This window comes from Papaver somniferum, unplaced genomic scaffold, assembly GCF_003573695.1.
Source record: "Papaver somniferum cultivar HN1 unplaced genomic scaffold, ASM357369v1 unplaced-scaffold_65, whole genome shotgun sequence".
NCBI classification, from domain to species: Eukaryota; Viridiplantae; Streptophyta; class Magnoliopsida; order Ranunculales; family Papaveraceae; genus Papaver; species Papaver somniferum.
Genome location: NW_020649304.1, coordinates 5,642,955 through 5,670,681, shown reverse-complemented (window position 1 = coordinate 5,670,681; position 27,727 = coordinate 5,642,955). Strand labels below are relative to the sequence as shown.

The 27,727-nt window shown below is 37.8% G+C and overlaps 2 protein-coding genes across 3 annotated transcripts; one reads left to right on the top strand and one right to left on the bottom strand.

The window, feature by feature from the left end:
• Positions 1 to 19,270: 19,270 nt before the first annotated feature.
• LOC113343717 lies at positions 19,271 to 20,728 on the bottom strand. The gene is made up of 3 exons (XM_026587848.1): positions 20,571 to 20,728; positions 19,714 to 20,476; positions 19,271 to 19,627 (listed from the first exon to the last, which is right to left on the bottom strand). Exons 1-3 carry the CDS (start codon positions 20,726 to 20,728, stop codon positions 19,271 to 19,273), a joined length of 1,278 nt encoding a protein of 425 aa, XP_026443633.1.
• A 143-nt stretch (positions 20,729 to 20,871) lies between these two features.
• On the top strand, positions 20,872 to 27,727 carry LOC113343618. 2 transcript variants are annotated; one of them, XM_026587744.1, is made up of 13 exons: positions 20,872 to 23,068; positions 23,139 to 23,267; positions 23,349 to 23,537; positions 23,631 to 23,680; positions 23,786 to 23,973; positions 24,381 to 24,599; positions 25,306 to 25,637; positions 25,738 to 25,953; positions 26,136 to 26,405; positions 26,529 to 26,676; positions 26,778 to 26,911; positions 27,113 to 27,199; positions 27,288 to 27,727. In XM_026587744.1, the coding sequence occupies exons 1-13, from the start codon at positions 21,200 to 21,202 to the stop codon at positions 27,420 to 27,422; spliced, it is 3,966 nt and encodes a 1,321-aa protein (XP_026443529.1). In that variant the 5' UTR covers positions 20,872 to 21,199; the 3' UTR covers positions 27,423 to 27,727. The 2 variants fall into 2 exon arrangements, with proteins under 2 accessions (XP_026443529.1, XP_026443528.1); XM_026587743.1 differs by having other exon boundaries at positions 26,526 to 26,676.

Here is a 27,727-nt window from a genome sequence, read left to right as displayed (position 1 = left end):
GAGGCTATACATGTATTGGTAGATCGTGCGCGTGCAAGTTTCTTATCACTATGTGAATTGTGCTAGAATCAGGGTGCCTAAATATCTAGACTAAGACTCCTTATTACATACATGCACAAGAGTCAACATTTCAAGGTAAATGAGCTCCATTTTTATGATTTTTTTTTTTTTTTTTTTTTTTTTTTTTGGAATTTTTAATTTTTTCAAAAAGAGTTCAAAAGAAGGAGTTCTTGTTTTCAATTATGGCATATTATCAAAGTATCTACTTTTCACCCCCAAACCTAAACTAAACATTGTCCTCAATGTTTCAAAATGAACAAAATTATACACATATGAGAGGATCTGTGTAGAAAAAGGAAAGAGAATACCCGATTTCGGCGAAAGCAAGTTTGAACTCCGTTATTCAAGGCAAAATCCAACATATGTCAGCCGAGATCATATTGGATTAGCAAAATATATACAAAAGGAACAAAAGGGTTTTAAAATTTTATCTACTGGATTATATACAAAAAATTCACCATACACTAACAATCTAAAGAGTTGAGGATCAACCCAAAAGACAAAGTGTAGACAGGTTTCAACACTAAATGGAAAAGCAGTGAAGTGAAAAAAATGAGCTACCCCCAAACCTGGATTTTCAAGATAATTTTGACAAAATCTTTTTTTGGGGTTCATGCACAAATCTAACTCAAATGACTTTGGACGGGCAAACATGCCATTCCAACTGTGGTTCCTCAAAGATATTATATTTGATGCAAAATGGTCCAAGAGGACTTGGGAAGCACACAGTTCCAAACCTAGATTAGGCATTCTCAGAAAAATTGGTTTTACAATATTGGTACAAACCAAATCTAGGTTGGGTGGAAGGCCATCAGATTGTGACTCATGTAGGAGAATAGGCACGTCATTATCAATCAAATCAAAATCTCCTAAATCATCTACACATGTCACATCATGCTCACAATCATCAATCAAATTAGCAAGTTCACAATCAGAATCATCAACATCATCAACAGATTTGTCCTCATGCATCGGCAATTCAATGGAAACATCATATGGAATACTAGAAGAGATATCATTCATTAAGGTCTGGGCAGAGAAGCCTAATGTATTTGAACCCAAAGGTTCCATAACATCATCAGTATAGACATGTTCTTCTAATATAACATCATAATTATTATCATCCTCAACAAAACAAGAGTGTCCTTCCCTAAAAACTATAGTGTTTCTATTCCACTCATTTACCTCTAGATTAGGTTCATGTTCAATATGACTATCATGAGTAGGGTTAAAAACACTATTTTGATAATTAATTTCATTAGGGATAACAATGCTGCTATGATCATTCAATGTATGCATTTCTAAACTAGCAGTGTTTTGTTTGAGGAGATTGATGTTTTCCATTATAGATTGCATACAAGGGCTCATGTGAAATTGTTCGTCCTCCCCTTGTGGTGATTGATACATGGGTGCATGGTCGTTAGGGTCTATAAATGGTTGATCGCAACCTTGAAAAGGTTGATTATGGTCCCAATAACCACCATCATAATAATCTGTAGGTTCTACAAACCTTGGAATTTCTCCAGTCCGCCTAAATTCATGGAAAATATAGCAATTCGCAATAGTGTGGTCTAAGCCATCACATGCGGGACAAGGATAGATTTCAGGTTGCCTAGGAAAGTTAGATGTGACAGATTCCTCATGTGCTTGCTTTTCTAAAGCTGCGACTCGAGCTTCTAATTGATCCATAAGTGATGATTGTGTGAGTGAGGCTCTAGCAGAATGTTCATTTTCACGTTGCGATGAATGATGCATGTATGAATAGTCATTAGGGTTCATGTATTGCGGCTCGGGACTTTGAAAATGTCCATAATAATTCCTATGACTATTGACATCATGGTCCGTGGAAGGTTCATAACGTGAAGTTTGTCCATATGCAAGTTCTCTAAGGGATTTGTTGTACTCCCCAACTGTAGAAAAAGATCTATTCATGATTGGCTCAAAAGCTAAGTAAAGAATGTACAAAGCTCAGAATTTGGTTTTTAAAGGGTTTGGATTTTTGGGAAAAATTTGGTTTTGGTGGGATAAAAGAAAAAAAAACTTGGTGGGATAAAAGAAAATTTGGTGGGATAAAAGAAAACTTGGTGGGATAAAAGAAAAAAAAAAAAGAAATTTGGTTGTTAATGTGGGAGCAAAATAAAATTTGGTTTTAAAATTTGGGAGCAAGTAAAAATTTTGGTTTTTGAATGGGAGAGAAAATATTTATTTATTTATATTTTTTTAAAAGAAAATAAAATTTGGTTTTTGAATGGGAGCAAGCCCACTGTTGGTTTTGTGTTTGCTTTGGCTCAGCTGGTTTGAAAACGTTTGGTGAAACTGAGTCCAAAATCTCGGCCTAGAATTTGGGTACTCGGCCCACTAACGAGTTAACCTAGCGTGATCGGTTACAAGCTCAGCTGGGTTTAAAAACCCAGAATACAAAATACCAGTCCAAATTAAACAAGCTCACAAAAATTAAATACAAGCCCACAAATTAAACAAACAAGACCACAAAAATTAATTACAAACCCAACAGAAAATAAAAAGCCCAAAAATTGGCTTTAATATTACAAGCCCACAATTAAAAATTGGAAGCCCACAATTCGGGTTCTCTGAATAGGTTTACCTTTTTAGCACAGCCCAGCTGCTCTGATATTGTTGCAAAAACCCAGTTGGGCTTTGGTACTTTTCCTTGGTGGGGTCCCAGCAGAGGAAAAACTGGTTCAGAACAGCAGGTCCAACAGCAAATGAAGTGAAGCAGATGCAGATGCAGATGCAAATGCTATGCAGTGAAATGCAAAAATAGCTAATAAAACTACTAGAGAAACAAACCCGAGTCCCCGGCAGCGGCGCCAAAAACTTGGTATGCTTTTATGAATTATGCTACAGGAATGGAATGCAATGCAAAAAAATGGCAACAGTGAAGATTGAGCTAAAAATGCATATGTACAGGAGAGACTACACAGCAAGCTAGAAGAGCAAGTGAGCAGCAAATGAGCACAGGGAAATATGAGAAACATCTATTGCTTACCACGCAATAATGTTACTGATCCGCTCTAAGCAGGTGGTGGGCCCGAGATGTGTGAAAATTAAGCGCAATAAAAACGGGCCTACAGTAATACCACAAGTGCACGGTCGTCAGTTGTAGCTCGTGCAAGTACGGGTCGATCCACAGAGACTGGGAGTGTTTTGGAGTTTTCTAGCTATTTTGGGCTCCTAAATTGTTGTTGGTTAACTATGAAGCCTTTGGGCTTTGGGCTTAGGGTACCTTTGGATTATAGGCTTGTTTGACAATGAAGTGAACTGAGCTTGGGCTCAGTTGGTCTTGAAGTGCACTAGGCTTGGCCTTTGAAGTGCACTGGGCTTTGAGTGTCAATGGGCTTCTAGATTAACCCAAGACTGAACTGGGATTTGTAATGAATCTGGGCTTTTAGCCTTTGGTTCTAAGCTAACTGTTTGGAGCAGCAGCAGACAAGGTAAAGCAGGCTCTAGGCAGACAGGGCACTAAGTCACACAGGGCCAAGGATGGCATTTACAATGACATGTACAAAGAAAAGTGACAATGGTATATACATGGAAGCAACACAGGGCAAAAGGATGCAAATTTACAATGGCATAGCAGTGATAAATCAAAGGCAATGGCCAAGGGCCAAAGGCAAAGGAAGAACAGGGCACAAAACAGTTATAAAAACAGCTATAAAAACAGTGATAAGAAGCCACAAAAACAGATAGATAACAAAGAAGAACAGGAAATAGGCAGTGGCTGTTTTTTGGTTAAATCCTTGTCCGCAATGGAGCTAGGTGGAGGTTCTAGCCTGCCTATGTTCCAGGGCATACATAAATGGAATGGAAGGAGAAGAAGCTTGTCCAACTGTTTTACTCCTAGCATTGACTGTCTTTTAAGCACAGTCAATCACAAGCAACAGTGGACACTAAATTCCTCCATTTCTCAATCAGCTCAATTTACATGAATTCTAACCTAAACTTCCACCACTAACAGTGAACAAACTTAACATTTGAAACAACATTAAACACTAAACATAACAGTAAACTAACAGTGAACTATTGAGAAAAAACAATGAAGGGAGACAGTAAACAAGAGTGATGAAAGAACACTAGGATGTTGAATCCACCATTAACCTAAGGGATATTCTACTCACAGCTAAGATAATTACCAAAGTGCTAATTGTCTGATTAAAGCACAACTAGTCTAAGGGCTTAGCAACACTGAACATGAGTTGCACATGATGAAGACTATCTCAGCTGGTTCATAATTTCATCTAGTCCTAGCATTTGGGATTCAGAACATACATAACAGAAACAGTACAGAACATTACATCAAATGGAGAAACTGAACAATACACAGAACATGGAAAAACATGGATAGCAAAACAGTGAAGAACAAAGGATAAAAACAGAGCATAAAATGGAATTTTTTTACAGAACTCACAGTTCTGGACACACTGGCTAATCCAGGCATGCCTTACAAACATCACACAACATCTATTTATACATATAAGAAAAATCCCAAAAATCCCACAAATCAGTGAAATTAGGGTTTACCCAAAAATCCAAAATTCACTCACCTAACACACTGATAACAACCCTAATACGTGACCCATGCTTCTAATTAGACGTACAATCAATTTCCCCCAAAAATCCCCAATTTATGGAATTAGGGTTCTTATAAAAATTTCTATTAAAATTTACCTAATCACTGATGACACTGGTAGATGTCGACCCATGCCTCCAATTCTTCTCCTGATGCTCTAGCTACGTCCAATTGTCCATCTAACTCAACCTAATTTACCAATTTTCACACGTTAGGGTTTTGGAAGAAAACGTGTATAAAAAATGGGAAATTAGGTGGCTAGATAGGTGGTAATGATGGTAGTGGAGATGGGTTTTGGTGTTTGGTTGATTTGAGAGGATGGTGGTGGTTGAGGTGGTGGTTATGGTGATGGCGGACATGGGTTTTCTCTGCAGCGGAGTGGAGGAGAAGATGGATTCGATGGAGAATAGGAGAAGGGGTTGTTTGGTGCGGGGTATAGGTGTTAGGTGCTTGGGTGTGTGGCGGGGATAGCAAGCTTGATGATTCGCGAAGCTCAGCCGTGGGATGCGGAAATGATAGATTGATCTAATGGCTACAAGTGAAGAGGCTGGTATCGACCGTCGGATGCCTGATACAACGAAACTGACGGCTCAAGATGGAGTTAGGTGCTATAGTGTTTGACAGGAGCTTCAGATTTCGATGCACGAAGATGATGCGACCGTTGGATGCTGAGATGATCCAATCTGATGGCTGAAGATGAAGGCGGGTATGGATATTGGAAATGGGTTTGGGTGAGGGTTTTGGGTCTTGGGTATGCCAAGCCCATATCTTCTTTAAGAACAATTCTTCCTCTTCAAGCCCACTTCTAGCCTTTTGGTCTTGTGCACAACATTCTTCGCGGCTTCCTTGCGTGATTCCTCCCGGCTTTTTCACCACTTTTCTGCTCTTTTCTCTCCGCGATTCATCCAAGCTTTATTTATTACCTAAAAATGCAAAATTAATTAAGAAAAATATTTATTCTTGAAAACAAAGAAAATACAGAATATGGGATAAAATGTAGAATTAATGCACAAAAGATGAGTTAAATGCCAAGAAAAATATATAGAAATATGCACTTTTTAGCACTCATCAAATACCCCCAAACCTGAATTTTACTTGTCCTCAAGTAAAACAAAACTAAGGAAATCCTACCTATACCACTGTCGCTGGTCTCTCGAATGCATTTAGCGTATGCACTAAGCCTTTTAAACCACTAAGTGTCCCTAGTGGACGAGTGAAGTCTCGTGAAGGTTTGCTTAGAACGTACCTACAAAGTTCTAGGTCAAAATATAAGCTCAGATTCCATCAAATGTGACATGTGCAAGTCAGTTTAAGCTCACAGCAAAATGGAGATGTCAATCTAGCTATCAAAGGCACAATCCTAGCACTGATAACAAATAAAGACATGTGATAAGAGTGTAAAGTGTATCTACACATGTTTCTAGAATGACCTGAAGTTATGACTACTAACACCAAGAGATAGTTTTTAGGCTAAGAACCGAATTCTAAGCCAAGCTAGCTGTCCGGCTTTACGAGAATTGTGAATGTTCACCCAATGAGTTGGTGATATTTCAGTTTACCCGTTATACATCGATGGCTGCACCCTCCTTGCTTATTACAATAAAACAAAAAGATGACTCTTTACATGACTCTTATTTACATTGATACTCTCTTTTATTTTTGGAACAAGAGAGAACTATTGTCTTTAACATGACAAAACATGGAATATAAATACTTGATTTTTTTTTTTTTTTTTTTTTTTTTTTTTTTTTTTTTTTTTTTTTTTTTTTTTTTTTTTTTTTTTGAAGCCCCCCTAACTTTGATCTTTACCATAGTGCCTTTTGATCATGCCCCCCCCCCTCATCAAACATGCCTCTTAGCAGAGGTGGCCCTTATCGAATGCTCCGGTCACTTCTATGGTTGCTTTTCTTAACGTATCCTCCAACTTCTATCCCGCCAACCAGAACAAGCTAGTCAAGTCTCATTAAGTATTCTAAAGTGATTGGCAATCTAACTTCCTATCAAACACCTTGAAGATCGAGGCTATACATGTTTGGTAGATCGTGCGTGTGCAGTTTCTTATCAATGTGAATTGTGCTAGAATCAGGGTGCCTAAATATCTAGACTAAGAATCCTTATGTTTACATACATGCACAAGAGTCAACATTTCAAGGTAAATGAGCTCCATTTTTTATGATTTTTTTAATTTTTTTTTTTTTTTTTTTTTGGAATTTTTAAATTTTTTCAAAAAGAGTTCAAAAAGAAGGAGTTCTTGTTTTCAATTATGGCATATTATCAAAGTATCTACTTTTCACCCCCAAACCTAAACTAAACATTGTCCTCAATGTTTCAAAAGATAAACATGATTATAACACATACCATGAGAACGATGCTAAGTGTAGAAAAAGGAAAGAGATTACCGGATATTGGCGAAAGCAAGTTTTGAACTCCATTATTCAAGGCAAAAATCCAACATATGTCAGTCGAGATCATATTGGATTAGCAAAATATATACAAAATGAACAAAAGGATTTTTAAAATTTTTATCTACTGGATTATATACAAAAAATTCACCATACACTAACAATCTAAAGAGTTGAGGATCAACCCAAAAGACGAAGTGTAGAAACATAGAAAGTTTCAAAACACTAAAATTGGACTTAAATGGGAGTGAGAGTGAAAAACCGAATGAATCACCCCTAAACCTAAATTGTTCAACAGATTTACTTTTAAGCACAAAATCTTTTAATTTTAGGGGTTCAGGATTCAAAAGGTCTAACTCATAATGGACTGTTTTCGGGATGGGCAAAGAAATGCATTCCAACTGTGGCTCTTTAAAAGTGTTATATTTTGAAGCAAAATAGTCCAAGAGGACTTGGGAGGCACACAGTTCCAATCCTAGATTGGGAATTTTCAGAAAAGTTGGTTTAAAATTTTTGGTACAAACCAAATCTAGGTTGGGTGGAAGGCCATCAGATTGTGACTCATGTAGGAGAATAGGCACGTCATTATCAATCAAATCAAAATCTCCTAAATCATCTACACATGTCACATCATGCTCACAATCATCAATCAAATTAGCAAGTTCACAATCAGAATCATCAACATCATCAACAGATTTGTCCTCATGCATCGGCAATTCAATGGAAACATCATATGGAATACTAGAAGAGATATCATTCATTAAGGTCTGGGCAGGGAAGCCTAATGTATTTGAACCCAAAGGTTCCATAACATCATCAGTATAGACATGTTCTTCTAATATAACATCATAATTATTATCATCCTCAACAAAACAAGAGTGTCCTTCCCTAAAAACTATAGTGTTTCTATTCCACTCATTTACCTCTAGATTAGGTTCATGTTCAATATGACTATCATGAGTAGGGTTAAAAACACTATTTTGATAATTAATTTCATTAGGGATAACAATGCTGCTATGATCATTCAATGTATGCATTTCTAAACTAGCAGTGTTTTGTTTGAGGAGATTGATGTTTTCCATTATAGATTGCAAACAAGGGCTCATGTGAAATTGTTCGTCCTCCCCTTGTGGTGATTGATACATGGGTGCATGGTCGTTAGGGTCTATAAATGGTTGATCGCAACCTTGAAAAGGTTGATTATGGTCCCAATAACCACCATCATAATAATCTGTAGGTTCTACAAACCTCGGAATTTCTCCAGTCCGCCTAAATTCATGGAAAATATAGCAATTCGCAATAGTGTGGTCTAAGCCATCACATGCGGGACAAGGATAGATTTCAGGTTGCCTAGGAAAGTTAGATGTGACAGATTCCTCATGTGCTTGCTTTTCTAAAACTGCGACTCGAGCTTCTAATTGATCCATAAGTGATGATTGTGTGAGTGAGGCTCTAGCAGAATGTTCATTTTCACGTTGCGATGAATGATGCATGTATGAATAGTCATTAGGGTTCATGTATTGCGGCTCGGGACTTTGAAAATGTCCATAATAATTCCTATGACTATTGACATCATGGTCCGTGGAAGGTTCATAACGTGAAGTTTGTCCATATGCAAGTTCTCTAAGGGATTTGTTGTACTCCCCAACTGTAGAAAAAGATCTATTCATGATTGGCTCAAAAGCTAAGTAAAGAATGTACAAAGCTCAGAATTTGGTTTTTAAAGGGTTTGGATTTTTGGGAAAAATTTGGTTTTGGTGGGATAAAAGAAAAAAAAACTTGGTGGGATAAAAGAAAATTTGGTGGGATAAAAGAAAACTTGGTGGGATAAAAGAAAAAAAAAAAAAGAAATTTGGTTGTTAATGTGGGAGCAAAATAAAATTTGGTTTTAAAATTTGGGAGCAAGTAAAAATTTTGGTTTTTGAATGGGAGAGAAAATATTTATTTATTTATTTATTTATTTTAAAAGAAAATAAAATTTGGTTTTTGAATGGGAGCAAGCCCACTGTTGGTTTTGTGTTTGCTTTGGCTCAGCTGGTTTGAAAACGTTTGGTGAAACTGAGTCCAAAATCTCGGCCTAGAATTTGGGTACTCGGCCCACTAACGAGTTAACCTAGCGTGATCGGTTACAAGCTCAGCTGGGTTTAAAAACCCAGAATACAAAATACCAGTCCAAATTAAACAAGCTCACAAAAATTAAATACAAGCCCACAAATTAAACAAACAAGACCACAAAAATTAATTACAAACCCAACAGAAAATAAAAAGCCCAAAAATTGGCTTTAATATTACAAGCCCACAATTAAAAATTGGAAGCCCACAATTCGGGTTCTCTGAATAGGTTTACCTTTTTAGCACAGCCCAGCTGCTCTGATATTGTTGCAAAAACCCAGTTGGGCTTTGGTACTTTTCCTTGGTGGGGTCCCAGCAGAGGAAAAACTGGTTCAGAACAGCAGGTCCAACAGCAAATGAAGTGAAGCAGATGCAGATGCAGATGCAAATGCTATGCAGTGAAATGCAAAAATAGCTAATAAAACTACTAGAGAAACAAACCCGAGTCCCCGGCAGCGGCGCCAAAAACTTGGTATGCTTTTATGAATTATGCTACAGGAATGGAATGCAATGCAAAAAAATGGCAACAGTGAAGATTGAGCTAAAAATGCATATGTACAGGAGAGACTACACAGCAAGCTAGAAGAGCAAGTGAGCAGCAAATGAGCACAGGGAAATATGAGAAACAACAAGGCACCGCCACCGAGTCCCCGGCAGCGGCGCCAAAAACTTGGTGGGCCCGGAGATGTGTGAAAATTAAGCGCAATAAAAACGGGCCTACAGTAATACCGCAAGTGCACGGTCGTCAGTTGTAGCTCGTGCAAGTACGGGTCGATCCACAGAGACTGGGAGTGTTTTGGAGTTTTCTAGCTATTTTGGGCTCCTAAATTGTTGTTGGTTAACTATGAAGCCTTTTGGGCTTTGGGCTTAGGGTACCTTTGGATTATAGGCTTGTTTGACAATGAAGTGAACTGAGCTTGGGCTCAGTTGGTCTTGAAGTGCACTAGGCTTGGCCTTTGAAGTGCACTGGGCTTTGAGTGTCAATGGGCTTCTAGATTAACCCAAGACTGAACTGGGATTTGTAATGAATCTGGGCTTTTAGCCTTTGGTTCTAAGCTAACTGTTTGGAGCAGCAGCAGACAAGGTAAAGCAGGCTCTAGGCAGACAGGGCACTAAGTCACACAGGGCCAAGGATGGCATTTACAATGACATGTACAAAGAAAAAGTGACAATGGTATATACATGGAAGCAACACAGGGCAAAAGGATGCAAATTTACAATGGCATAGCAGTGATAAATCAAAGGCAATGGCCAAGGGCCAAAGGCAAAGGAAGAACAGGGCACAAAACAGTTATAAAAACAGCTATAAAAACAGTGATAAGAAGCCACAAAAACAGATAGATAACAAAGAAGAACAGGAAAGATGCTAGGCAGTGGCTGTTTTTTGGTTAAATCCTTGTCCGCAATGGAGCTAGGTGGAGGTTCTAGCCTGCCTATGTTCCAGGGCATACATAAATGGAATGGAAGGAGAAGAAGCTTGTCCAACTGTTTTACTCCTAGCATTGACTGTCTTTTAACAGCACAGTCAATCACAAGCAACAGTGGACACTAAATTCCTCCATTTCTCAATCAGCTCAATTTACATGAATTCTAACCTAAACTTCCACCACTAACAGTGAACAAACTTAACATTAAACACTAAACATAACAGTAAACTAACAGTGAACTATTGAGAAAACATCAATGAAGGGAGACAGTAAACAAGAGTGATGAAAGAACACTAGGATGTTGAATCCACCATTAACCTAAGGGATATTCTACTCACAGCTAAGATAATTACCAAAGTGCTAATTGTCTGATTAAAGCACAACTAGTCTAAGGGCTTAGCAACACTGAACATGAGTTGCACATGATGAAGACTATCTCAGCTGGTTCATAATTTCATCTAGTCCTAGCATTTGGGATTCAGACATACATAACAGAAACACAGTAAGAACATTACATCAAATGGAGAAACTGAACAATACACAGAACATGGAAAAACATGGATAGCAAAACAGTGAAGAACAAAGGATAAAAACAGAGCATAAAATGGAATTTTTTACAGAACTCACAGTTCTGGACACACTGGCTAATCCAGGCATGCCTTACAAACATCACACAACATCTATTTATACATATAAGAAAAATCCCAAAAATCCCACAAATCAGTGAAATTAGGGTTTACCCAAAAATCCAAAATTCACTCACCTAACACACTGATAACAACCCTAATACGTGACCCATGCTTCTAATTAGACGTACAATCAATTTCCCCCCAAAATCCCCAATTTATGGAATTAGGGTTCTTATAAAATTTCTATTAAAATTTACCTAATCACTGATGACACTGGTAGATGTCGACCCATGCCTCCAATTCTTCTCCTGATGCTCTAGCTACGTCCAATTGTCCATCTAACTCAACCTAATTTACCAATTTTCACACGTTAGGGTTTTGGAAGCATGTATAAAAATGGGAAATTAGGTGGCTAGATAGGTGGTAATGATGGTAGTGGAGATGGGTTTTGGTGTTTGGTTGATTTGAGGAGATGGTGGTGGTTGAGGTGGTGGTTATGGTGATGGCGGACATGGTTTTCTCTCTAGCGGAGTGGAGGAGAAGATGGATTCGATGGAGAATAGGAGAAGGGGTTGTTTGGTGCGGGGTATAGGTGTTAGGTGCTTGGGTGTGTGGCGGGGATAGCAAGCTTGATGATTCGCGAAGCTCAGCCGTGGGATGCGGAAATGATAGATTGATCTAATGGCTACAAGTGAAGAGGCTGGTATCGACCGTCGGATGCCTGATACAACGAAACTGACGGCTCAAGATGGTTAGGTGCTATAGTGTTTGACAGGAGCTTCAGATTTCGATGCACGAAGATGATGCGACCGTTGGATGCTGAGATGATCCAATCTGATGGCTGAAGATGAAGGCGGGTATGGATATTGGAAATGGCTTTGGGTGAGGGTTTTGGGTCTTGGGTATGCCAAGCCCATATCTTCTTTAAGAACAATTCTTCCTCTTCAAGCCCACTTCTAGCCTTTTGGTCTTGTGCACAACATCTTCGCGGCTTCCTTGCGTGATTCCTCCCGGCTTTTTCACCACTTTTCTGCTCTTTTCTCTCCGCGATTCATCCAAGCTTTATTTATTACCTAAAAATGCAAAATTAATTAAGAAAAATATTTATTCTTGAAAACAAAGAAAATACAGATATGGGATAAAATGTAGAATTAATGCACAAAAATGAGTTAAATGCCAAGAAAAATATATAGAAATATGCACTTTTTAGCACTCATCAAATACCCCCAAACCTGAATTTTACTTGTCCTCAAGTAAAACAAAACTAAGGAAATCCTACCTATACCACTGTCGCTGGTCTCTCGAATGCATTTAGCGTATGCACTAAGCCTTTTAAACCACTAAGTGTCCCTAGTGGACGAGTTGAAGTCTCGTGAAGGTTTGCTTAGAACGTACCTACAAAGTTCTAGGTCAAAATATAAGCTCAGATTCCATCAAATGTGACATGTGCAAGTCAGTTTAAGCTCACAGCAAAATGGAGATGTCAATCTAGCTATCAAAGGCACAATCCTAGCACTGATAACAAATAAAGACATGTGATAAGAGTGTAAAGTGTATCTACACATGTTTCTAGAATGACCTGAAGTTATGACTACTAACCACCAAGAGATAGTTTTTAGGCTAAGAACCGAATTCTAAGCCAAGCTAGCTGTCCGGCTTTACGAGAATTGTGAATGTTCACCCAATGAGTTGGTGATATTTCAGTTTACCCGCGTTATACATCGACGGCTGCACCCTCCTTGCTTATTACAATAAAACAATAAAAGATGACTCTTTACATGACTCTTATTTACATTGATTACTCTCTTTTATTTTTGGAACAAGAGAGAACTATTGTCTTTAACATGACAAAACATGGAATACATAAATACTTGATTTTTTTTTTTTTTTTTTTTTGATTTTTTGATTTTTTTTTTTGATTTTTTTTTTTTGAAGAAATAACTTTGATCTTTACAAAATAGTGACACTTTTGATACATGAACCAAAAAGAAAAACATAATTACATGACTCTTAGCAAGAGGTGGCCCTTATCGAATGCATCCGGTCAAATTCTATCGAGTGCCAGCAGGACCTGGTAGTCGTCATGCTACTTGCAAGAATAGTAAATTTAACAATTTTGTGTTAACACACAAAACTTACTTATTTCATTCAATTTTGTGCCAACACACAAAATTTAATTATTTTTCCCTAAAATTGCACAAGCATGATATCTCGATTCCTATTGGTCGAGACTAAGCCTAGCAAAGCAAGGAATCAAGCGATCCCTTGTCAGGTTAGTACAAAAACTTAATTGGGTTGAAATTGACGAAATTAAAAATGAGGGTTAAACGGTGACTGACTAGGTCAGTTACGGAAGGGGTCCGACCGTGCTACTTGACTGACCAATTTGACAGGCTTCATGACTCATGTGATGGACCAATCAGGTCTCACAGAAGATACATGTCATCCCTCTTCCTAATCGGACAATATTCACGGCTCACACTAGTTACCTGTCGCTCATCTTCCTAATCAACCAATCAAGTCGTGCGTAGTTTATCTAATAAGCTCCAAATGGATGGCCAACCTGACAAGCCTTACGCCACCCATGACCAATCAATCAGGTCTCACGAAGCTCACCTATCGATCATATTCTATTTCAACCAATCAGAACGCTCGAAGCTTATCTGACCAGCTCCCAATGGCTGACCAATCATATCTCCTCAACCTGGACGGACAGATGGGAGCAATTGGTAAAGAATTTATGTATGAGCTATATGCAAAAGTTTCCTATGGTTGTCTAGTATAAATGGTGAACAATCATATCAATCGAATAGACGAGCTAAAAGATACATCTTAAAGAGCAAGCTAGGTCATGGTTAAAAACTAACAGAATTCCTCCTAAATTCTTGCTAAGTTTTTACTGTTAGGTTGTTTTCACCTTCTAAACAAGGTCAAAACTTAAATTTTATCACGTGGAAAGATAGAAAATTCTCTTCTGATCAGAATGGTGGGGTCAACCATCAAATTCTGAATTCGAATGAAGAATCTACAACATTTTTAGTGAAGGGTCTCAATCCGAATTTTCTGACTACGAAATTACACGAATTTCTTCATACATTAACAGAAATTCCATTCACTCTTTCGTTCGAAAACCTGCTTAGACAAAACTTAATACAATAGAAAGTAAACCAACTGAATGATCCTCGATAATATGTATATCCTTGACAAAAATAATATGTATCTTTCTTTATAATAAGAGACCCCAAACAAGCCACATGGCGTCACCATAATCGTTCTGTTTTGTGATAAAGCCACGTCATATATGCTTTACGTGTCATTTACACGTCATTATTAACCACTTTGCAATCTAAGCGACATAAGTTTCACAACTGATTACGGAACTATGCATTTGTACAGTCTAAGAAACGTAATTTACACAACTATTCACGAAACTATGTGTTTGTACAATGTTGATTTTTTTATGCATCTCTTCAAAGTTGACTTTTCTAAGAATCACAACCGCTTTATGAAGTGCGGCATCTCTTTGAAAGTGATTTTCATACCAAAATTGCTTTGAAGATATAAAACATACTCACGTCTGAAGCATTATAATCCTTCTGAACAGTTTGCATCTTTTCAACATTCTCGTATTTAAATGGACTCGATGTTCCACAATCATGAAAGCAAAACAGAAAGAAGAAGTTCCACGCTTCCAGAATCCATCTTAAAAAGACTGAAGAGAAAACAAGAACTTCCGCGAGTAAAGAAAAATTTATCTACATCATAAAAATTACTAAAAATAATATTAGCACGCTGGAATAACAACCATAATACTTTGGGAAGTACTAGGTAGATCTTAAAATCTACCATAGATACATACCAATGGAAACATCAGAGAAAGCAAGAATTTATATTGTACGTGCAAATTTTCCTTCAATGATTATTGTCGAAGATATTATGGAGTTTCACAATTAAATACAGCATAAATATATAAGAGTCGAACTTTTGTAAAAAACCCTCTGGAGACAAAAATAATAATTGGAGTTTCACAATTGAATGCTGCGCTACATGCAAGCAAATGACATAAATATACCAAATAGTAAGAAAAGGGTCACTACAACGGCAACACAAAGTAATTGCTCTCAGAAAACCGTTCAGAAATTTCGATGACACGCAAGAGTACTACACTGGAATTCATTTTGAGAAGTTTGGTTTGAGTGTAATTACTCAACCATCCAGAAAACTAACATATAGGCTTGAAATAGTACGAGGATAATTTTTATCGGATAAACATGCACTATATTATTACTGCAAAATCTATCTGATTACCAAGGAGGACCAGGACGTGGACACTTCGAGAAAACATTTGAGCATATGATTCTGGCTTTTGTCTCACATGAAGAAAAATATACAAGATTAATGATAGTCATACACTCTATCTCTACGAGTCAATGACCTAAAGGCCCTAAACTACCACAAAACTGGTAGACAACAAGTTGATCGAGTATATAAACATTTTAGACGGATACATTAACATATTAATGAGGAAATAAACAAACCAGTGGTCTAAAATGATCATAAAGGATTTTATAAAAAGGAAATATATTGGGGTGTCTTGCTATCTTGCCGCTAAAATATTAAAATCGCGTACATTTGGTTGGGAAAAAAAGGTGATAGTTATGAATAAACATTTTCCACACTTGGCTATAGAAAATTCACCATTTTACTATTATACACACATTAACGTTAATAGTTTGGTTATCTACTATATATATATAGTGAAACTGTTGAAAGCGCGGGGTACCAAAATGCACCACCACTTTTTTCTTAGACAATCTGTATGGATAAACTCAATACAACTCTGAGAGTTAAACTCAATCAAGGAATAATATCTAGAGTTATATCTCTATCTCTTGCGATAAAAATGTTTACAGAAAACAAATCCGTGAACCTAATCACAAAGACATTACTTTGACGGTACCAAAGACCAATGTCCAAGAATCAATCAAGTCGTGTCTAACAAACTGGGTCGGACGTATTTACTATGATTGATCAATGCACAACCTGTGATATTTCAATTATTAATATAGATAATATAATACGGAAAAAAAAATAACACAGACACCAGAAGTTTTATTAACGAGGAAACCGCAAATGCAGAAAAACCCCGGGACCTAGTCTACGTTGAATACCAAATTGTATTAAGCCGCTACAGACACTAGTCTTCTACCAATTAACTTCAGACTGGAATGTGGTTGAGCCCTAAAAGGTATCCCACCGATTAACATACAATCGCACTCCTTACGCCTCTTGAATCCCAGCATGACTCCGCGCAGTTGATTCACTTAGCTGACGTAACACCGACTAAGAGTTGCTTCAACTCAATTGAAGAATTTAAACTAAATCTGTCTCCCACAGATTAAGCCTACATATGAGTTCCTTTTACAATCAAATAACTTGATCAAATGTGTGGAAATCGATAGCAATAGACAAATTATAGCTAACCTCAAAATCCGGACTTGTGCCACCTAGATTATTATTCACCTCACAAGTATAAAACTTGTGGAATCAACAAAGTTTGACACGAACAGAACTTTGATTATTTATATCTATCTTGATCAAGTGAGTAGCTCAACAATCGATCAAGATCAGGATACACGAGTTATCAAGGAAAGATAATTATACCTGGCTTCATGAATCCCTATGAAGACTTTGTAGTCGCTAAGGTTAGGAAGAGGGCGACTCTTTATATAACTAGGACACACCAAAAAGTAGTGTCAGGATTCAAAGATCTCAGTTGCTTGAAGTTCCCCTTTTAGACATTCAAAGCATATGTTTCTTTAGGTTTAAGCTAAGATAGCTTTGGAACCAAGCAAACAATATCCACTGTTAGATGAATCTTTGAATCTGATTTACAAAAACAAGATACACACTCTGGTTAGGTGAAACCATAACCGAAACATGTACAAAGACTATGTTCAACATGGTTAGCCGAAACTAGACGGTTTGATCTTAAAAGCTTAATATTCATATTCATGAACACATAAGACATTAACTCCGAGTCACAAAAATGTGATCAAATAAGTCTAGTATTTTTAGAGAATTAATCAAATGCTAATTATCTCCTAGAAATAATTCAAACGCACTTGAAAATATAATCGACATGGTTAGTAGGTGTACAAGGTACAAATATCATTGTCGTTATAAATCGGTTCAGTCATAGTACACGTACCGGTTTGTAAACATTTAACTAAACCAAGTTCCAGAGTTAACAAAAATTTTTAGGTTTGCGCACCAGTTTGGAAACCTTAGGACTGTCACCGGTTCCGGAGTTCACATAACTAAATCGGTTTGCGTACTGGTTTGGATACACAACCGAGTTCGGGAACACAAAACTATTTTAGTTTGCGTCCCGGTTTGGATACGAATTTCGGTTCCGTAACCACAGTTCCCAAATCGTTTGCATACAAGTACGCATACCGATTCGGTTCATGAATAAGAAGATTTCCATATGATATACATAAGAATATGCGTTCCACAAATCAGTAAGTCGATATATAGCCACTCTGCTACGTGTACAAGTACATGTAATACGGGTTCAGACATATAATAATTTTCCCAGTTTGTGAGACTGATAACACTGTCTTGTATCCGAATCTATAGTAGTTCTATATTTTTCTCTAAATCGATTTGAAACATTCCCGAATAACATCAATGACACATATCACTGTTCCAGGCTATTTTCGAACGACAAAACTTGAATCATTATTTTGATTCCGAACAATAAATTGTCTTTAACCGAAATTTATCAAGTATGAAAAAATGTTGATTAAGCTTAGTCACTATATTTCGAGAGGTAATTATCAAGATAAACTTGACTCGAAATTCTTGTCTATGCATAATAGTTTAATTAGTTGTACGACATCGTCTCAATGATAGAAAAGTGAATATAACTTGAGATATAGGTGGTTCAGTCTTCACTTACCTTTTATTAATGAAGTTCTCAAAAAGCTTCGATTGACCTTCGCCTTCAAACGGTAGAACGTAATGATGACTTCCGTGATCCACCGTTTCTCAACTACATTTCTATCATAGTCCGATACTTAACTAATTATAGACTAGAAATCAAGATACAGTTTTGACAACTAAATTTGACAACAAGCTTGAGATAACATCACTTGTGAGTTCGACCGAGCAATGCTCTAACAACTGTGTTTGCCAATGTTCCCATGTGTGTTACTTCAAATAAGTAACGCTGGTGCGTATTCATCGGGTTAGAGGCTTGTATGTATAATATCTCAACCTCTACTCAATTAGTATTTGTATATACACATGGTTCGTGAACCTAATTGTTAAGCAGAGTACTTGGCCGATCTCAAAAATCAATATCCAAGATCAATCTAGTCGTATCCAAATAATCCAATCGGAACTCTGCCAAGTGATTAAACTTGTTATCTATCGTTCAAGATACAAATTCTACAAGAAACAAGTCTCGTAATCAATTACAGTTAAGCAGACGTATCTCCTTAGATTGAATACGTACAAACATGTGTAAATTCAATTATAAAGATAAACAATATAATGTAGAAAAGGAAAAACACAAGATACCAGAAATTTTATTAATGAGGAAACCGCAATAGCAGAAAAACCCCGGGACCTCGTCCAGATTTGAACACCACATTGTATTAAGCCGCTACAGACACTAGCCTACTATCAAACTTCGGACTGGAATGTAGTTGAGACCGAACCCACGCTCCAAGCGTTTCCGTTACAATCACGCTCCTTACGTCTCTTGAGTCTTACAAGACTCTACGCACTTTATTCCCTTACTTGACGTCCTTTATAGCCTAAGAGTTGCTTCAGCCGAAGAGAAGACTCTTGATACCAATCTGCCTCTAACAAATAAGACTATTTGATTTTCGTCTAGATCAAAGATCGAGGTGAGGAAATCTGTTTGCAAAAAACAAAGCTAGCAAACCCCATAAAGCCGGAACTTATGACTCCCGAAGAACAGACTAGATTCTTAATCACCTCTCAAACAATCTTCAAAAGATCAATCAAGATCAATTTTCAGATATCTATCTTCAATAATTGAACGTGTATGTTGCTGCACAAACCCGTAAACCCACTTGATCCAGGAAAAATCGTGGAACCCAATTTATAATCAATCAGATTGCCATTAATTTTGAAATACTTGGCCCTCAAAAATCTAGCCCAAATTTTTCCAGAGTCACGGATAGTAACCCACAACTTCATAAGCATGGCCTTGTTAACCTCCGCCAATCTTTTAATTCCTAGGCCACCTTCACGTCTCGCACAACACAAACTCTCATAAAGAACCGTAAAATATTTACGTTTCTCAGCATCGCCAGACCATAAAAAATTCCTAATGGCCCTTTCAACATGTTCAATAATATTCCTTGGCCACTTATAAACAGCCATAGAGTGAACAACATAACTAGAAATCACCGAACGAATCAAAACAAGTCTAGCCTGAAAAGATAGAAGCTTACCCTTCCATCCGGCCAACTTATCCATAATCTTCTCCACCACTTGTGGAAAATGAATGCGGCGCACATTCCTGGCTTCGATTGAATTCCCAAATACATATCAGGAAATAAAGCTCTTCCCATGCCCAAATAATTTGAAATAGCAGTTGCCCTAGAGCCATGGCCACCTCCATAATATAATTTTCTTTTGGTACGGTTTACACTTTGGCCAGAGGCCCTTTGATACATACCGAGCATGTACATCAAGTTTTGCAAACTAAGTAAATTTCCTCGGCAGAAAATAAGAATATCATCCGCAAAAAGAAGATGTGTAGGCGCCCCACCTTTCTTACTAACCATAGTATGCATGCTTCGTCTTGCAAACAATTTAGAGAGATTACGACTTAAAATATCTTCAATAAGCACAAAAATCAAAGGCGAAAGAGGATCACCTTGTCGTAGACCTCTGGTGATACTGAAGAAACCTTCAGGGCTACCATTAATCATAACAGAAATCCGAGCCGAGTGAAGAATGTTAAGAATCCATGAACACCAATTCTCGGAAAAACCATATTGACGAAATACCTCGGCTATAAACTCCCAACTAACTGTATCAAAAGCCTGGGCAATATCCAATTTAAGGCCAACATTACCATGTTTCCTTGTCATATTAATCTCATTGATTAACTCAGAAGCCAAAGCAATATTCTCGTGAATGTTTCTTCCCTTCATAAACGCCACTTGCTCTTCAGAAATCAACTTATTCAGCCCGTACCCAATCTGGAACCTTGGTAATGATTTTGAAGAAAAAATTACTCAAATCAATAGTCCTATAATCCCTAATAACATCAAATGCATTATTTTGTGGAATGAGCCAATACGGAATCTCGTACAATTGTTGAGTTTTGCCAATTTCAGACCAACTTCCACTCCCTGCAACATGAGCGTGTGGCAGGGACAGAAGCTCCACCAAGAGTCGTCTAATGTTCCACGTTGTATCTGTCTTGGTATATTCCAAGTTGGTACCGGTTTCTTTCATTTTGGTTCCAAAATGGATCATCGGATAGTCTCAAGGCTCTCAACACCTATTTAAGGAAACATTTTTGAGTTCCGCTTTTGTTGTATTTATTTCTTTACTGTATTTAGTAGTAAAGCTTTTGAGCTTCTTATTCTTATCTAGAGTCTTGTTAGAGTGTGCTGTTGTTGTTGCAAATGATTCATGTATCTTCTCTATCATATCCTCCGAAACGATATTACCTTTTTCTATTCCGCTACAAAAACAAGTCAAGTAGGGTTTAAGGAGTTGAAAGGGTTTCTGGAAGTAAGGGTTTAAGAGTGAGAGAGATTTCAAACAAAGGGATGGGGTTTGATTAGTTCTCAAGGATTTCTACTTTGAGCTTCACTATAACATAAGCCCTCTAGTTCAATATACATACTGTAAGTATAAGAATCATCATCTATTTTTCAATTTCTATCTTGTTTTACTTCTTGTTGTCACAAAAATCATAGAATGGGGTATAAAAAACGAAACCCTGGTTTTCTAAACAAACCCACTTCAGTTAGTGCCTCTGCCGCTGTCGCTACTGTAACTGCAGCTTCAGCAGAGGTGGTAGCTAAAGATGGTAATCTAAGTGTTAATGATGAGAAGAAGCTGATATCTACTATTAAAGTTGAATACGATAAAGCCCTAGATGAAATTAGAAAAGGGAATCGTGCAAAGGCTTTAAAATTCATGAAAGAGCTAAGCCTTCAGTATGAGAGTGTTGGTCTTGTTCATCGTGCTTTGGCGAATATATGGAATTTTGTTGGTTCCCTAGTTGAGGACCCAAATGAGAAACAGATGCATACTAAGAATGCCATTGAATCAGCCAAACGAGCTGTTTTATTAGCGCCAAATTCTATTGAGTTTGCTCATTTCTATGCCAACTTACTCTTTGAATCCACAAATGATGCTGGGTATGATGAGATTGTTTATGAATGTGAGAGGGCACTCGCTATTCAGAATCCGATTGACCCAGGTGAGGAGAGTTGGCAATGCAGGTGTCGCCACCATGTATCAACAATAGGCGATGTTCAACAAAAGCTTCGATCTCTTGCCCAGAAAGCCAAACTAGCTTCGATTTCAAATGGGACGAGGAGTCTTAATAATGGAACTGCCCACAAGTTTCAGTGGTTTCAAGGTCCCGTGGAAGTTAGCTTAGGTCACGCTAGACGCCCTAATGAGATTAAGAAAGCAACTAAGACACCTGAAGAGAGAAGAAAGGAAATTGAGGCAAGTGTAGCTGCTGCTAGGCTAGTGCAAGAAAAGTCTGATTTGCTTCCCACTGTGAGCGCACCATGTAAACATTCAAGTTTGCAGAAGACTGCATCCGTGTCAGACGGGTTGAATCACGTTAGATCTGTTTGGGATTCAATGGCCCTTGAGAAGAAGCAAAGTTTGCTCCAAGTGAGTATTGAGGATCTCAAGTCCCATTTCAGTTCATCAAAGGATAGGTGGATGTTGGAGACTCTGTTAGAAGCCCTGTTGTTTGTGCAGGATAAGAGGACATGGAGGTTCTGGGTATGCTGCCGCTGCAGTGAGAAGTTTACTGACGGCGATTTACTTGTGCAACATGTGGTGAGGGAGCACATGAGTAGCTTCTCTCCAAATATGCAGTCGATACTGCCTTGTAAAGTTAATGGTAGTAGGGATTCCGTTGCTTTTCAAATGCCTCAGAAGCCTGAGATCAAAGGGAAGGTTACTTTGAGCAGGGATTCATCATATCTTATTTTGGACGAGCATTCAATTAGAGGTGACATTACTTGTAAAGATGGTCCTCCACCTGATAGCAATGCTCTTCTATCCTGGATTTTTGCAGGACCTTCGAGCAGGGAACAACTGAATTCATGGACCCATCTTAAGAAACAAAACACCCTTAAGGGATTAGAATTGCTTCAGAAGCGTGAGCAGAAGTATAACCTCTTACGACGCATGTGTAAGGAGAAATGCAAGGTCCTACGCATTCAAGAAGGTTTACTGGCAGTTGAGAGTCTATGTGTTGAAGAGCTTAAAAAGAGGGAGCATGATACTAGAAATGCCTCTCAGAGTTTTGAGGCAGTTTTTAGCAAGCGATGGCAAGAACTTACTGAAAGGAAAAGTGATGCAATATTGAACGGTAGTGAGTTTGAGTTAGAGGCTTTATCAGCTGTTCTCAGAGAAGCACAGGCTTTGAAGGATGCACCATTTGGATGTGAAGGAACCTCGGCTGATGTCACTAGACGTTTATCTGACACAGATTATGGCGAAAAAGACAAGCGGAGAATGCTTGATGTCCTCCGTCAAGCAGATAATTGCTTTGAAGTAGCAATCAACAGACTGAAGGTTCAGCTATCAGAAAAGGTGGGTGTGCAACTACTTGTATCTTTTCAGCTATATTCAATGTTTTAATCTCATGTGTCCTGTTCTGCAGGTCGAAAGAATTGATGGGATCATGCATCAAACTGTCACGGACATGCAAAAATTAGAGCTGAAGATTGCGCCTTTATCTTCCTACAGTTTTCGGGAGATTATACTGCCTCTTATTCAGTCGTTCATACGGGTTTGTACTTTTAGGTTATAACCATCAGCCAATATTTTTAGATGTAACTTACTTTATTTTTGTGGATGTTCTCTTTTCCAGGCACACTTAGAGGAACTAGTTGCCAAAGATGCTAAAGAGAAATCTGATGCTGCAAGAGAAGCACTCTTAGCTGAACTTGAACTTGAAGCTAAAAAGGGAATTCACAAAGGTGGCGATTCTAAACATAATCAGGGGAAAATGAAGGATAAGAAAAAGATAAGGGATCACGGAAAAGCTAAGAATTTCAAGGTTATAACTATTGGGTCTATCCTTTTTTAGGGGCTCATACTTACCTGTTATGTCAAGTCTTATGATGGGGGCTCATTGCTTTGTATTTTGCAGGTGAATGGTGGTAGTGAGCAGCATCTCCAGAAAATAACTACAGAAGAAATGTGCGCCAATTTTTTTTACCATCTCAAATAACTGCAGAGTTTTTTCCTCCTTTACTTTTTAATGGTATTGTATCTCCTTATTTACTGTTTGTTATATTGATGCAGCCACTTCTCTATTAAGTCTGAAAGTCATCCAGATTCAGAGATTGTAGGTGGTGTTAACGTTAATGACTTGACACAACAAGAAGAAGAATATAGACATAAAATTGAGCTTGAAGCGGAGGAAAGAAAGCTTGAAGAGATTCTGGAGTATCAGAGGAGCATCGAGAATGAGGGCAAGCAGAAGCATCTTGGTGAGTTAAGTAAGAAGTAAAAGAATGTTGGATTGTGTGGCAGCTGCAAGATGATTCCAGGTTGAATTAAACCGCATCAGTTTTATCCAGATGCATTTGAGCAGAAAAACTGTAACCATGCGGCATTTCTTCTGGTGCCTTCTCTGTGGTCAACTTCTGAAAATGGCGCTGTCTTTAGTCGCAAACCTGAATATAGTAGTCGACTTTCCGACCTCAATTAAGAATAAATAATCAATTTCAAAGCAAAGTTGAGCAAGGTTAACAACCCCCCAATTATGTATAGGCTCTGGGCATGACGTTCATGATTTGTTCGAATTCTGTAATGCTATAAGTTATACAGAGTAAATTGTGTTAGTTATGTAAATTCTTTAGTTGAAGTGTTCATTTGGTTGATTTCATTTTTGCAGCCGTTGACGGTGAAGCACTAGAAAATTGCTTTGTGCCTTCTGAGGGATGGATAGGAAGACAACACAAACGGCACAACAGCTCTTCCACTGTTGTAAAAGGGAGTTCCCGATCCTTAAATTCTGAAAATGATATTCGTGAAGTTGGGATTTTTCCAAATGAAGATTTGGTCAAAGAGCATGCCAGTGTAGGAGATTGGAGGACTCCTCATGTTGGCAACAGTAAGTAACATTGGCCTTTGGTGTCATATACGTGAGTTATTCATGCATCATATAAAAACACATTACATTCTACAACCTGAAGTTTAAATCCAATCTCTATTATCTGAAAAGTTGAGAAGAACTGGAACCATGCCCTCATGAGTGTATTTACTTCCTACACTAGCTTATTCCAATTCAATATTGTTAAAATGGTTTTTGTTTAATATATTGGAAGTTGATGATAGGGCTAATTGATATTGGAAACTGGAACCATGCCCTCTTGAGTCTAGATATACTTCCTACACTAGCTTATTCCAATTCAATATTGTTAAAATGGTTGTGTTTAATATATTGGAAGTTGATGATAGGGCTAATTGATATTGGTTCTGTTTTTTCTGCCAATGTTTATATGTGGAGTCCACTCACACTGTGTCGGAACCGTTTTTTTTTCACCAAACTCAGCATTTTCTTGAACTGAACTTTTTTTCCGAACACCGAATCACTACCTATGAGCTGACCTTAAGAAAGCTGGTCATCAAGCACGCAAAATTTTAGGCATTACCTTTCCTTTAATGCCTTTTTACGAACTCAGTATAATCTAAGGCGTTACCTTCTTGATTAGTTTTGAATCTTATACCTTTCTGGAATGGTTAGAAGATATATTTAACATTGCTAAGCAGTTCCATTCACATTCTAATTTTGGCACTTTTTCGATGTTCGATTCCAGACACGTCACAAGCACGTCAAATTTCATCAGTAATTCCTGGTCCAAGAATGTTGCCTCCAGAGATGTCCTCAGAATCAGATGAGCTTAGAGTTTCACACGGTGAAACCACTTTTGGCAGCATTAATGGAATGGAGATTTTAGAAACACGGTTTAAAAATGAAGCTGGCAAATACAATTGTTGGTTGCCTCAACTGACTTCTTCAGAATCAGATTGCCTTAGCGTTTCACAAGGTGAAATCATTTTTGACAACAAGAGCGGGACCGAGGTATTGGGAACAGGGTTAAAAAATGAAGCTGGTGATTATAATTGTTTTTTGAATGTCATTATACAGGTTAGCACATTCTAACAGTTACCCTTTCGACTATCTTTCATATTATTTTTTCATTCAGCTTTTAATCTTTCACTTAGACTCATTTATTGTGAATATACAGACCTTGTGGCATTTAAAACGCTTTCGCGAGGAGTTTTTGGGAAAAACAATATCTTCGCATCTGCATGTTGGGGATCCTTGTGGTGTATGTGCATTATATGACATACTCATGGCTTTAAGAGCGGCATCTACAGATATGCAGACTGAAGCAGTTGCTCCTACCTCTCTGAGAGTTGCTCTTAGTAACTTGTATCCAGATAGTAATTTCTTTCAACAGGTAAATCTCGAATAGTTTGGAATAATATATTTCATACCATTTTATCAAGGTTTATGTTCAGTTTGTATCCACAACTCCGGCACTAGGAACTCAGAAATTAGAATTTATAATTGAAGATCACTGAACCATTATCATCCAATCACAATTGAACTGATACGCATGGTGACGACTGGTATGCCCAGATGAATGATGCTTCAGAAGTAATGGCAGTAATCTTTGACTGCCTTCATAGATCATTTACTTCTGTTTCAAGTGGATTTGATGAGGAATACGAAGATGATAATTGCAATGGATCTTGGGACTGTGAAAGTAAAGCTTGTGTAGCACATTCTCTTTTTGGAATGAACATCTTTGAGAAAATGCATTGCTACGGTTGTGGTTTGGAGTCGAAACATCTGAAGTACACTTCATTCTTTCAGAACATCAATGCTAGTGCACTCAGAACAGCGAAGGTATCTCAAGTGGCATTGCCGTTTTGTTTAAAACTTGTCATTTCACTGGCGAAAAGGTAGAAATGTTAATTGCTCAGTTGATTGAGATTATTTCTCATTAATTTATTCGGTCAATGTCAGCAGGGTCTGGATGCGGATAGCTCTTTTGGCGAGCTTTTGTATAACGTTCAGATGAATCAGCAATTGGCATGTGACCCAGAGTCTGGTGGCTGTGGACAACTCAATTACATTCATCAGTTTCTATCAACTCCACCACATGTGTTCATAGCAGGTTAGTAAATCAAAGTGGTGAACTGATCAGTTGCTCACCAAAATCTTAGTTTAGGTTTATTGTTTGTAACCCTTAAAGTTTTATTTTTTTCCACATTCCAGTTCTTGGTTGGCAGAATACACATGAGTGCGCGAGTGACATATCAGCAACACTGGCTGCCCTGGCCACTGAATTAGATTTTGCTGTCCTGTATCGAGGGCTGCTTCCAGGGAACAAACACCGCCTAGTTTCAATGGTATGAATGATATAATAATTTTAATTTTTATCAAAAATATGAAAGAATCTGTGTCCTTGCAAATTCATAATTATTTTCTGCACTATGATTTTGTATCTCCTCATTAAATAAAAGTTTGTGTCCTTTCGTATGACTTATCTCCACACATTTTTAGACATAGTTTCAACGTTTTGGCCCTTAAATTTGTCATGTATTTTGTAGGCCTGCTACTACGGACAACATTATGTCTGCTTTGCGTACAATTGTGAGCAAGACCGATGGACAATGTATGATGACGAAACTGTCAAGGTACCGCTCTGTCTTCAAAAAAAATTCTTTTAAAAATCAGATTGGGGTTTCCAGGTAACAATTTCATCATCTAGTACAATTTGTTCAGGTAATCGGCGGATGGGATGACGTAATTCTCATGTGTGAAAGAGCACATTTACAACCTCATATTCTTTTCTTTGAAGCGGTAGATGAAGTGGTAGATGAAGAGGTAGATGAAGCTGTGGAATTAAGTTATTCCTAAAGTGACATTCAAGTTGCCATCCAACTGTGTACAGGCAAAGCTGATCCTCGCTGGTTTCATAGAAGTTTAGTTAGTGATATCAAAGTTTTGAATGGCTCTTATTGTGAGTTTTGTATAGCCATAGCCATTGATATATGGAAGCTAATTATGCTGCAAAAATATTTGGCAAGGGCAGCTGTACGTAAAGTCTTTGGTTGGTTTACCACCAAAAGAACTTGTTACTAATATTTTGGAACTGTTGTATAAAGATTGTCAAGGTGGCTGATCCACCGGTTACCACATAACTTATGTGGGGCCCACGAAAA

Bases quoted from the DNA above. Each gene is read 5' to 3' on its own strand.
- LOC113343717 (XM_026587848.1), bottom strand. From the start codon at position 20,728: ATGAAAGAAACCGGTACCAACTTGGAATATACCAAGACAGATACAACG. The intron at 20,477-20,570 runs GTATTGGCTCAT...ATCATTACCAAG, and splicing joins CAACAATTGTACGAGATTCC to GTTCCAGATTGGGTACGGGC. The intron at 19,628-19,713 runs GTAAGCTTCTAT...GCTGTTTATAAG, and splicing joins TAAGTTGGCCGGATGGAAGG to TGGCCAAGGAATATTATTGA.
- LOC113343618 (XM_026587743.1), top strand. From the start codon at position 21,200: ATGGGGTATAAAAAACGAAACCCTGGTTTTCTAAACAAACCCACTTCA. The intron at 26,677-26,777 runs GTTAGTAAATCA...TCCACATTCCAG, and splicing joins ACCACATGTGTTCATAGCAG to TTCTTGGTTGGCAGAATACA. The intron at 27,200-27,287 runs GTACCGCTCTGT...CAATTTGTTCAG, and splicing joins ATGATGACGAAACTGTCAAG to GTAATCGGCGGATGGGATGA.